The sequence below is a fragment of the Pararge aegeria genome, chromosome 25 (genome assembly GCF_905163445.1).
Source record: "Pararge aegeria chromosome 25, ilParAegt1.1, whole genome shotgun sequence".
Taxonomy (NCBI): Eukaryota; Metazoa; Arthropoda; class Insecta; order Lepidoptera; family Nymphalidae; genus Pararge; species Pararge aegeria.
Genome location: NC_053204.1, coordinates 10,630,419 through 10,643,965, shown reverse-complemented (window position 1 = coordinate 10,643,965; position 13,547 = coordinate 10,630,419). Strand labels below are relative to the sequence as shown.

The 13,547-nt window shown below is 36.2% G+C and overlaps 1 protein-coding gene across 1 annotated transcript; it reads right to left on the bottom strand.

Moving 5' to 3' along the window:
* Positions 1 to 547: 547 nt before the first annotated feature.
* LOC120634891 lies at positions 548 to 10,659 on the bottom strand. Its single transcript, XM_039905762.1, has 3 exons — positions 10,563 to 10,659; positions 2,667 to 2,795; positions 548 to 2,011 (listed from the first exon to the last, which is right to left on the bottom strand). Exons 1-3 carry the CDS (start codon positions 10,584 to 10,586, stop codon positions 1,859 to 1,861), a joined length of 306 nt encoding a protein of 101 aa, XP_039761696.1. The 5' UTR covers positions 10,587 to 10,659; the 3' UTR covers positions 548 to 1,858.
* Between the last annotated feature and the right edge of the window lie 2,888 nt (positions 10,660 to 13,547).

Below are 13,547 nucleotides of genomic sequence, written 5' to 3'. Positions count from 1 at the left end.
AATAAAAAAATATTTGACTTTGACATTAGATAATTAGGAAGTCAATAAAAAAGGGTAAGCGAAATATCAACCGGTGATTACCGGTATCTTAAGATTTTATTTAGTTTTATTTTAGTTATCAAAATTAAGCTTAATTTGCTATACTCCGCGAAAAGCAGGAGAATTTGTGTGGTGTAATTTATAATTCTTCAATCCTTATACTCCACACCAAACAGATCCTCGTCAAAATACCCTCTACGCACGTTTCGCTCCGAAACCGGAACATCCTCAAATGTTGACTTTACAATGAATAATTGTTAAGTAATTGTAAAGTTAACATCTCCTGAGGAGATTCTCCTGCTTTTCGCGGAGTATAGCAAATTAAGCTTAATTTTGATAATATATCATGGATTTCCGAAAAGGAGCGCCTGCTTCTATCCAATATTTATTTTAGTTCATTCAAATATTAATATTTTAAATTGTACCTGATTTTCTAAGTACAAAAACAAACAACATATTTCTTTAGTACACTACATACTATGTGACATAGATAAATAATAAAAAACACAATGAACTGAGATATAGAACTTCGAGTTGAAAACACTACTGATAAAAGGTTAATATCACTTTCTATGCAATTTTGAAATAGCTGGTCTAAAAATGTATTCCAATATTTTTATCTAGAGTGTGTGAACTGCAGGACGAATCTGTATCTCAGTTGACATCAAATTTAGCTTGAAAAGTTGCCTTTAAACAACACCCAAACCATTTTGTACATTACGTTGTTCTATCTGCCAACCGAAGCAATGTACTTAGTTGTAAACTCAGGTTTCAGAATGCAAAATATTGATTTACAGGGTACACAATGGTCGTCCGGGAGGTATGCAAAGCTGAGCTGACAAGAGAGACACGCCGTGGTGGTACCTTATACACCCTATTTAGAGGGGGGAGTCCCACATAACCTCCGTCCTGCCCAAGGGTCGGAGGTAGCAATAAAGCTTTCCCACCACGCCAAAATAAAAAAAGAGTATATAATTTAGTGTCAATCGAGATACAGAATCTGCGTTCGGAACACGAATAGATAGCACACTGTGACACTTGCACTCGCTACAGGGTGTTTCATAATGCCCATAAATTCCTTTAACAATAATATTTTCTTTATCTATCTGACCTATTAAGTATTATTAGTAGACATTTAAATCATTGTATATCAAATGATCACCGACTCTACACCTAACCTAACAGTGAAATTTGAGCTTTATAGCTTGCCACATACAGTAAACTTTTCAAATTTAAACTTAAAGTAACTAACTTTAGTTTAACTTTCTAAACACATGTAGCTTAAAGTAATAGTGAATCCCGAACATTAATGTAAGCCTACGACGTAGTGTTGTTTAAAGTTGAAGCATGTGGCGACGCGCGGTCCATTTGTCATTTACGCCTAGCATATTTTTTTTTTAAATATCCTTTATGTCATATATTATAAAGCTTGCATTTCATTGTTATAATCAGAGTCGATGTTTAGTCGGTAAGACACTGGGTAAATAAATACCGCAGTCGCAGCGCGTCGCTCGCACTTGCTGTAGGATGTTTCTTACTACACTTCCTTTCTACATTATTTCCAATAATATTAGCTTTTTTTTTGCCAAATTATTAGTAATTTGATACATTTACTAAACTTCTTGTTCGACGCAAATTACAAACAAACCGCTTAGAAAATCATATAGATACTTAAACTCATTATGTACAAGTAAAAATAATTATAAGAATATCATATACTTAAACAACTTATCGTAACAGACAAAGTAGGCATTACTTTGTTCGCGTCTTTGGAGTCAAAGTTCATCATCGCACTAAAACTATTAGTAATAATGTACCCTCAAATGAGATAAAAGTCATACGCCCCCCTACCGAAGTAAACGTAGTCGGAGCACCATTTCCTTGCTTGCAAGTCGGTTGAGCAGCACGCGGGGTATGCCAGCCGGGACTTTGTCAGTTTGGCACATCGCTGGCATAGGTCCAGGAGTTCATCCTGCAGAAAAAAGAAGTCTGAAGTATTTTTTCTATACTAATTTATCTATTTATTTATTTTACATCTTGTTAGCACGGCAGGGCCACTTACACTAACTAGATGGAACTACATAATTTGAAAACAAAGAAGAAAGAAAGTATGAAAGAAATGCTCAGAGTATCTCAACAATTCACAGAACAATACTGTTCACCCCTCATGGAATAGATCCCATAGAATGACGACAATGAACGCGGTATAGGTGCCATGCTTCGTGCAACAGTGTTACAGGAAGGGACACGAATAATTTGTGATTGTCTTTTTAATTTCTAACCGACAAGACAATATAGAACAATGATTGTTAAATTGTAAAATTAAATTGGAAAAACCTACACGCTTAAAAGTTCTCCAGAATGTTTTCACAGTCGTATGAAGTCTACCAATCAGTAAACGTTTTAAGCAATTAAATTATCTCTTGTTTTAACGGTGAAGGCAAACAGCGTGGGGATGCAGCGTGGGCATGCAGGTGCATGCCTGAGAACACAACTAATCCGCACTGGGCCAGCGTGGTGGACTACGGTCTTAACCCCTTCTTCATTGTGGGAGGAGACCCGTGTCCAGTATTGGAACGGTAATGGGTTGATATGCTGATGATGATATTTATCTCTGTAGTGCTTACATCTGTGTGACACTCCGCTGACTCAGTGAAAATTCCGCTGCCGTGTGACAGCCAGGGGGGTCGTGCGTTTGATTCCTGTATCAGCGCTGATATGCACAGGAGTACTAGGGCACATGCTATGGTGTATTTCTGTGGACAAAAAAAAACTTATAATGCAAAAAAAAAACAGATAATATTATGCAATGTGCCCGTTTTATTATGTCGAATAAAAAATGCCTTTGTAAATAACGCCCAGTCGATGGAGATTCATATAGTCATGTTTCACCAATTGATTTTCACTTAGCACTTACAATCGTTTTACGAAACCTAGGCCTAAATCCTAAATCCTAAATCGAATGTCTAATGATTAAGGCGATGTCTATAGAAAAAAAAGGGCATTAAAAATTAACACGTAAGCTATGACAACATTATTAACAACTTTTTTGACTGTTAGTAATGTGAACCAGATTTTTGGAAGCCGAAATACCTAGTCCCAATACTTAAAAAAAAAAGATTTAAATTTAAAAAAAAATTATAGTTTTTTTTTTCTATCAAGTGAGTGCACTTTATGAGTGCCCGAACCATTACGTACAAGGGAATCGGTGTCGTTACTTTAAAAGGCGCCTAGCGACGTTAGTCATCACATAATAGTTGGTGAAACTTTTTTTTCTCTAGATTTTACCTACGCATCCTATTTAGGCGTTCCATAGGTTTAATGAAAACGGGCAGCAGATAAATAAATAATTAAAAAAATCATTTATATACTACGACAACGCACACATCGCCATCTAGCCCCAAAGTAAGCGTAGCTTGTGTACTGAGATGTCTGATAAATTCTTCTTAGTCGTGCACTCTTGGCAGAGTGGTCGTGGCTGCTGAGAAGAATTTTATGGCGCTAGGCATCATTGGATTGCACGACTGTCGAAAACATTCTACCACAGTTGTCTGGGTCAGCGATTTCACCGTATCTATCCACCGAGTAGGTGACCGCTCTCTTGCCCTTTTTTTTTAACCTGTCCTTGCACCACCAAACGTTCAATCGACCCCTCATTCCTTGAGATGTGGCCAAAAAACTTGAATATGCGTAATTGCACCGTAGACGAAAGTCGTTCCTTGATATTCAGGTCTTTTAAAATTGAATTGTTGGTGCGGAATGCAGTCCAAGGGATCTTTAAAAGGCGTCTCCAGCACCACATATCTAGGGCATCGATTTTTCGTCTGATAAATTATTTTTATGAATAATATACATAAATACTTATAATAGACATATAAACACCCAGACACTGAAAAACATTCATGCTCATCACACAAACATTTTCCACCTGTGGGAATCGAACCCGAGGCCTTGTACTCAGAAAGCAGGGTCGCTGCAAACTGCGCCAATCGGTCGTCAAATGTAGGTAAGTATGGAGACACCTACTCACGCATTCATCTAGAACTTTATAGTTTACAACTTGGATCTACTACAAGTACTACAAAGGTCACATGATAACACAGTGCGTACTACAGGGCGTAGGTACATAGAAGTCTAAACGATAAAGACTAGAAACCTAGCGCAGTTGACCTATTTTAAGTGGGTGGGTACATCAATTAACGAGATTGTATGAACCTTCTCAATGATCTACAAATTAAATAAATAAAATAAGTAATATATATACTACGACAATAAACACATCACCATCCAGCCCAAACGTAAGCCTTGCTTGTGTTATGGGTACTAGGATGACTGTTGAATATTTTTATAGTAATACTAGCGGACCCCAGCGCCATCTGTCGGGCTGATTTGTGAATCTAAACCATCCAGGGTGCCACCCAAACACATACCAAAAAATCATTCAAATCGGTCCAGCCGTTTAGGAGGTGTTCAGTGACACGCACGCAAGAAATATATATAGAAGATACATGAATACTTATAATATACAGCTACAATTATACCTATACGTATTTTATTTAAGTATTTGGTATGTGCTTAGTATAAATATATATATGATTATTTATTGTTAGTATTGTATTATGTGCGTAGTCTGGTTTATGTATTAGTACGACGTTATTTATAAGTATGTTTTAAAAGTGTAAATTCATATGTATGAATGTAGCGTTCATACTTTTATGTACAGTAAGTAAGGCATGGTGATAACTTCGGTCTCCAACTTAAATCTAAAGCTAGGAGGGTTCCAAACGCACCCTGGTCTAAGAAGAGCCCACAGAAAACTTAGTCGGGTAATTTTTCCTGTTATCACCATCTCACAGTAAATTAATATTAAGCTATGAAGCTAGAGCAATTCACACCCGACCTTTTTTTCGTTTAAGTAATCCTTAACATTATTCTATTCTATATATAGGATTCTATGAGCTTACGACGGACACGACGATGTTACTTTTGTTTTCGTTTTAGTTTTCAACAAGTAACATTCAGTTTTTCAGTATCTGAGTGTATTCATAAAAATAGTTTTCTTAGTACTTCTAAAACAAGCTACGCTTTTCTTGGGACTAGATGGCGATGTGTGTATTGTCGTAGTATATTTTTATTGTTTATTTATTATTTTTAATGCATAGTAACAAAAATAATCTGACGTAAAATACACATAGAGGGCACCGAAAGATAACTTCTGGAGGTATGTCCCTTGATGTTATCATCTCCAAGTACCACATGAATAAATAACTGGAGGTCCCACAAGCAACTCTTGATAAGCGAGTACAATAAGATCTTGAGAGTTTGTTGTCAGTTGCACAATCATTAAAACGTCATCGCTGACCCAAATCAGCACTTCGCACAATGGTATATACATCGAAGTTGAAAACAACTTTGGCCTGATTATGTATCGCCCCTTCGGTAATGATTGTAACTAGCGTTTCCTCGTGGTTTTGTCCGCGTATAACTGACTACCATGCATTATTTCTGATGGACACTAACTGATAGAAACCTTAAGACGCTGAGTGCTGCTAAGTGAGGTTTATTTAACTTAAACTATTAGTATTCTATGCAGTTCTTCTTCTTATTCGACCTTGCTTTCTGTGTTCAAGGCCATGGGTTCGATTCCCACAACTGGAAAATGTTTGTGTGATGAACATGAATGTCTTCCAGTGAAGTATTTACGTATATTATTCATAAAAATAATTCATCAGTCCTCTCAGTACCCATAACACAAGCTACGCTTACTTTGGGGCTATATGGCGATGTGTGTATTGTCGTAGTATATTTAACTTTTGTGCCTTTAAGCATTCAAAGCTGTATAAGTTTTAGCGGTGAAGGAAAACGTCGTGAAACCCGCTTGCCTGGGAGCTCTCCATGTTCGCAGGCATGTAAAGCGCACAAAGATTGCGGAATAAGCCCTTCTTATTCTGGGGATTCGGTAATGGGTTGATTTTATATACGTCTTGGTAGCGAAATATAGATATGTTTTTCTTGACCTAATTTAAATATTCGTAAATAAATCGGTGTTCGCTTTTCATTCTTCAAAAAAAATTCTCGATACGAAAACAATAATCTTTTTGGAAATTTGGCATACTTTAAAAAATACGATGTTATATATTCTTCATATTACATCGTATTTTTTTAAGTATGACTCTTACTGATTTTTTTGGTGGTTTTAATTAACTTTAATTATTAATATATACTGGTGTTTCCAAGTAAGTAGGCAAAAACAATTAACTAAAACTATAAAATAATATTTATGATGGCAATTTTTTGGCTAATAAATCCTCAGAACGTGACGATGCATTCGATTAAAACTAAAACGCGATATCCCTTAAAATATACCTATTATATATGAGTGTCAGGCAAAATTATTAGTACCTAGCTGGTGTTTGAAAAATGGCAGTATTAACCCCGTGCGTTCGTGGGCACTTTTTTCATAAACAGCAACACTTTGAAGGGTTTACAAACCTACGAAATACCCATCAACCTAATGTGTACCTACACAAGCCAAGACCTTGGGGCCTGTAATCATGGCGAACCCACCCTTCAGACAGGAACACCAATGCTGCTGAGCGGCAGAAAAGAGCATGGCGGTAGAACTACCCCGGACGAACTCTTGCATTAAAATCTCTTCTATTAAAACGCTAAGCGTTCGGCCCCACGTTTTATCCCAAACGTGATTATAATTGTAAATGCCCACCAAGCAACATGAGATAATGGAGTCCGGTGCCTGTGTCCTGTCCAGTGGATCAATAGACCAAGTAAGTCATTCGCCCCTACTGTGACAACAGAATGCAAAACAAACAACACGCGACAAAATTAAATAAACATCTCTAATTACTAACGGACCGTTAACTTTAACCTCTAATTAAACCAATTAACTCTATGATCGCTGGATTATCGCACGACTAGAAATATCTAGTTTTATTGATAATGTTGCGTTTTATCGGTGAAATTTGCTGACTGCGTCGAATAACCATCGCAAGACTGAGTCTTGTGATCAAGTTATTAGTATAATTGTGTTATTTTATGCTAGCTATGCTACTATATCACATCAGAAATAAGGAGATCCGTAGAAGAACTAGAGTTACCGGCATAGCTCAACGAGCCACAAAGCTGAAGAGGGCCACATAGCTTGAACCGATGGACGTTAGGGCCCAGGTTGATGGACCGGTGATCCCACACCAGTGTTACCACTTAAACGCGATCAGACTGTAGCAAATTAAGCTTAATTTTCATAAAATCATAAGGTAGTTATATTTGTATAATATGTATTATATTATAGGGTAGGTACTGCACGCGCAAATTTTTTCATTCCTATTGTTTTTCAACTTTATCTTGTTAATTAGACCCAGTAACGAGCGTGCGATAAATTTATTGAGAACTTTAAAACCATTTGACACCGTCGCGCTGCGAAAGGTTATCGACTCAATTAATTTTTATGCCGTCTTTTTTTTTTTTTACTAACATATCCTCAGTTCCTGAAACGCTGATTACTGTTAAGTTAATCAATGCACGTGCAAGACGGGGATCTTAATCTTCGCATCATATCACAGCCGTAGCCTATTCACGTCCCAATGCTGGGCCCAGCAGCACTTATAAGAGGGCGGTTTTAGAGCATAACCCGCCACGCTGCTCCAATGCGGGTTGGTGGGCTTTAACATTTATTATTACAATTAAGTGATAATTGCCGGGACCGACGGCTCAACGTGCTCTCCGAGGCATGGAATCTAACCTAAGTTGTTCCGTTAAAATCTTATTCTATTATATAAAGCAGAAGTTTAAACAGTATATTAAAACACATTTAATAAATCGTGGTTACTACACGATTGATGAAATGTAACTAAACGACAAGGCTGCTTGGAAGCAGGCCACTTCGCTCTCATCTCTCACAAAACAGAAAAATTCTAAAGATTGTTAAACTTTAATATGATGTTGGAAAAGAGCAATCTGCTGAGTTTCTTGCCGGCTCTGCTGAGTGGAATCTGCCGTTTTGTTTTTTTTTTTTGAGAATGATTTTGTTTGTTTACTTAAACGCGATAGTTTGATTTGAAAAATTATTTCAGTGTTGGAGAGCCCATTTATTGAGGAAAGCTATCCCATAAATAGGAAGGCTATCTCATAAAGCTATAGGGTCTCTTAGCGTGATAATATATAATATCTCTATATCTTTGTAGAATTTTTGAAATGTGGGTTTTTTTTTCTTTTGAGAGCTTCGGCTGCGTGCGCTGCGTAAACGGTTAAAGTTTCGGAAATCTTATGCATGATATAGTTTTCCATTTAACGGTTACTTATACGCCGAAGAAGTCGCAAGAGACCGCTAGTTTCATACATATGACATAACATAACATAACATCACACTCGGAAGGGTTCATCTGCGTAACCCTTTCCCCTATTCGGTTTATCGGGATACACCTACATTTTCTATCAAAGTTTGTAGTAGTCGCGAAATGTTTCACGACTGAGACCTAGTTATAGCACAACGTATTCGAGATTTATTAATACAAAAATGTATTAACTATTTAGTTGGTATTAAATTTAAAAATGAATAAATATACTACGACAATACACACATCGCCAGCTAGCCCCAAAGTAAGTGTAGCTTGTGTTATGGGTACTAAGATAGCTGATGAACATTTTTGTAAATAATATCCGTAATATACAGATAAACACCCATGTTCATCATACTAACATTTTCCAGTTGTGGAAATCGAACCCACGGCCTTGGACTCAGAAAGCAGGGTCACTGCCCACTGCGCCAGTCGGCCGTCGAAAATTTAATTATAAAATTGGGTTTTCATTTTAATTTCTCTCGTTAATAACACGATCATTGGCTTTACTGCAACCCAAACAAGGTTGACAGCTTATCAACTTAGCCAGCTATTTTAGTTGACCGTCGATTTAAATAACCTTTAAAAATTGACGGGTTAGATAAACTTAAGTAGGTGCAAAGTCCACCATTATTATTCTCAACTTACAGCCGTCCCAGTGCTGGGCACAGGCCTCTTTTCATAAGATGGTTTTGTAGAATTGACCCACCATGCCGCTTAAAAAATAAATAACGTATTACCACTTATTTATGTTAATTTTAAATTTCACATTTAGTGAAACTGTTTCGTTTTTCAGAATAAATTGTTGCTCAACTGATATTATTTAACCACGAGAAGAAACCACAGAATTATGAATATACAGAAACCGTGTACACGACTAATATTGAAGCATCAAAAACCACTCCATTTTACAGCTGTTTCTCAACCAAACGGTTAGCCACTTTATGCCATTTAGCAGTAAAAAGTAATTATTTTACCTTTAATGTTCTAAACGTACCATACATACATGGGAAAATGAGAAAAAGTTTGTGAGCTAGGCACATTCCGCGGGTGTTAAGCGCGGGACGATTTCTCTGTCTTTGGACACAATGAACTCCATACAATAATGGCTGAATGAGGATTCTGTATGTTCTTAATTCTATGTAGTAAACCTTAAAATTTTCATAGTTTTGCGAATACAAATATTAAAATTTAACAGATTTTTTGAAACTATTAATAAGATATGTGATATAAAAAGGTAGAGTAAGTTTGATATTTTTTGATACAATTTAAACCCAGGGCCTAGTACTCGTAACTTAAATTATCAAATTTACAAACTCAGTTCTGAGGCAAATGTTACAAAAAAAAAAAGATAAATCCAATAAATTATATAAACAAATTTCGTATCACGGTATTTACGGTCGCACTCTTCCTAAATGGCGCGATTAATTACTATTTTTTTTAATGAATGTATATTCAAAGATGTCAGATAGTAGATGGACAAAAATTGTTACCAACTGGCATCCCATGGATTGGAAGAGAAGACCCGGTAGGCCATTGAAAAGATGGGAGGACGACATCGCGAAAGTTGCGGGTAAGACATGGAGTACTCTTGCAAGGGACAGGTGCAAATGGAAAAATATGGAGGAGGCTTTTACCGCCGCTGGCGGTCCTTACATACATGTTCTAAATTAGAAAGTATAAGTACAATAAAGGCAATATATTACTTAGTTAAGAAAACATTATAAATAGAAAATAAGAAATTAGGATTAAGGACTCTTTTATATTTAGCCAGTAAGGTAATTAATTGTAAGGAATGTAAATAAAACTTTATTATTATATATAGAGCTTTATTATAATATATAGATAATTAAGATGTCTCTAGGCAGGGTTTTCTTTAAATACTCCATATTTTCTAATTTTGATTATGTAAAATATTCATTAATTGATTCCAGTGCTGCACAAGTCCAAATAATAAGTTGTGATATTCAAAGCGACAATTCTACCAAATCTTAGGCGCTGCGGTGAAGAAAAGATTTTATTTACTTTCACTTTGGTACATAGGTTATTTTTGTTTATTATTATTTTATTGTTAAATTCTGTATTTATTAAATAAATCCAATTTGATACACTACAAATATTTTTTAAGGTAGAAAAGCGAGTTAAATAATTCAATTAGATTTAACTCACCATTGTTAAACTGAAGCCGGCCATTTAAAAGGTATAATTTCACTTCCGTACACAGAATAGCACGATAAAGAAACGGTACGTTTTCCTTGGCGACAGTCCGTCGAGCGGTGTGGTTTCAATAAATATGTTGGGGCAAGAGATGCGGCGATCATTATGAGTGTTTGTCCTTATGCTAGGGTTGACACCTTATAGTTTTTGTAGTGATGATTTCTTATGGGAGCGTAAAACGCTGCGTTAACGCTTCGTTAACGTTACAGCGCCGTTAGGCAGAGTCGTCCTCTCTCCGTCTAACGCACAATATTTTTTTTAATCATTTTATTAATAAATAACCTTTTCTTACAATATAATATTAATCTTCATAAAATTTAAGTGATAAACTAAGCTTCTCTCAAGATAAAAAATTTCAATATTAAATTGTTCAACATAGATTAGTTTAAGTTATCACTTCTGTCGGGCGTCCCGAAACACACTGCTTTGTAGACACACAACTACCAAGCTGTACGCCAAATTTCAACTTTCAATGTCATCTGAAAGCAGGTAATGTATATGATATATCAGTCAATAGAAAAAATACTGATTTTAAGACGATAATAATATCTCAATACCTTTTTGAGCATTACTTATGAAATTTTGGGTTCTAGTTAATCTAAGAGGTTTCTATAAATATACCAAATTTCATGTGTTTATGTTGAATAGATTTTGAGTTATTATGAAAGCAAAATTGGCAGAAAGTGTAAAATTACACACGACAGTTGCGTCGCCAGTCCCATATACTTTGCTGTAACTTGGCTGACACGCTTCGCGTGTCTTGATAAACTTGTTTTTTGGTAAAGGTGGCAACCCTGGCTGTTATCACCGAAACACATAGGTCCCGCGTGTTGATGTTGTGACTTAGATAATTTTTGAAGCGTCTAGCGGCGCTGACACGCACCTGGGAAGGCGTGTTTGAGATTTGCTGCTGCGAGATAAGATAGCGAGCAGTTCCGCTTGGACACTGCAGGTCGGAGCCCGGCGACGGAGCCCACGTGACCCACCATTATATATTATCTTTTTAAACCATCATCATCATATCAACCAATTACCGGCCCACTACACGGCACGGGTTTCCTCCCACAATGAGGAGGATAAGGCCGTAGTCCACCACGCTGGCCCAGTGCGGATTGGTGGACAAGCGAATTTTTTTAAATAAATATATTAAATGTAGTACAATACACACAAAGCTACCTAGCCCCAGAGTAAGCTTAGATAGTCATTCTTTGATGAATAGTATACATAATTGAAACGGTGATAGCGCATTGGGTAGGAGCTCGACTTAACTTTCGGGGTTCCGAGTTCGAATCCCAGCACGCGCCTCTAACTTTCCTATGTTATGTGCGTTTTGAGTAATTAAAATATCTTCGTCATTAGGTTAAAAATGATGATACAGTATTTATTTATTTATACTATTAACAAACTACTAGTTGAAGAAACAAAAGAAGAATAGAAAAAAAATTTAAAGAATACAAAAGGCAGCATTATCGCCTAGTATCGATTTCTGCCAGGCAACATTTGGATTAGGAAAACATTTACAATGGGTTATAAAGCATTATTATTTCAAGTAACTATACCTACAATTGATGACTTTCTTAAAGACAAGGTTCATCAACCCACTATAGAGCACGGGTCTCCCCCTACAATGAGAAGGGGTAAGGCCGTAGTACACCACGCTGGCCCAGTGCGGATTGGTGGACTCTACACACCTTTGAGAACATTATTGAGAACTCTTAAGCATGCAGGTTCACGATGTTTTCCTTCACCGTCGAAGCAAGTGATATTTAAGTGCACGCAAAACGCATATAACTCCGAAATGTAAGAGGTGCATGCCGGGGTCGAACTCAGTCCCCCGGAAAGAGAAGCCGATGCGTTACCTACTATCACCATTCCGCTTGTCAAGATAGCATAATATTTGGTAATAAAACGTAGATGTTGAAATGAGAGCAAGCTGGCGTCTTCTTGACAGAATCTGTTTTCGAAGCCGGTGGTAGAGTCACTACAAACTGACAGTGACACTAAAAAAAGACAGACTCGAAGTTTCTAAGGTCCCTATATGATACGCTTACTGAAAATAAAAGGTAAACCACCTCAATATCACATTTTGATATTAGCGGCATGAATAGGGTTGTCACTGGCGTTTCGATTAACAGCTTTGTAGTTGAGTTCTTGTTTTAGATAGAAATATGATCAAAAATGACATATCCATATAATGCCAGGTGCGCTGAAACTTCTACACGTTTCAAACCTGTGTTATATGACCAACTTTTAGATAGACTTTATCATCTTATCAATGACTGATAAAATGGTAAATTGTCATAATTATAGACATTCATTAACTCATTGTGTATTTTAAGTGTTTACTTTTATTTAATCTGTGATTTCCATTTCGGTATTTACTTTGTTTTTTTTTTGTTTTTACTTGTAATTAATTTAAATGTGACTTGTATTGTTATTTAATGTTAAGAATTGTTAACATGATTAATGACAAATTAACGGCGATCTTGGCAGGATATGTGACACTAAAAAATAATTAACACCTATGTAAACATGTTGCATGTGCCATATTCAAACAAAATAAAAATTGATATCTGTTTTCCTATTTGCTCTGAAGAAGTTCTTATTTTCATACCTATGCAATGAAGTCATGCGTGACCACACGTAATACTTTAGTTCATTCCTCGATTCCATGTCTACTTGAAAAATATTAGATTGATTAATGTGCCAATCCAGATTTGTTTTTTTTTCAATAAATATGTATCTCTAAATACATTTGACCCATAACGCTTTTGTCTGTATGTGACCTTGATTAAAATATCATAATATATATTTAGCTGTCTGTCAGGTCTGCTACTAATAGTACCTATTTGTTGTTCGAACCTCATTTTGGAATACTGAGTATATTCATGTATTGTGATACGCAGGATTTATGAATAGATTTTATTCTATCTTTGT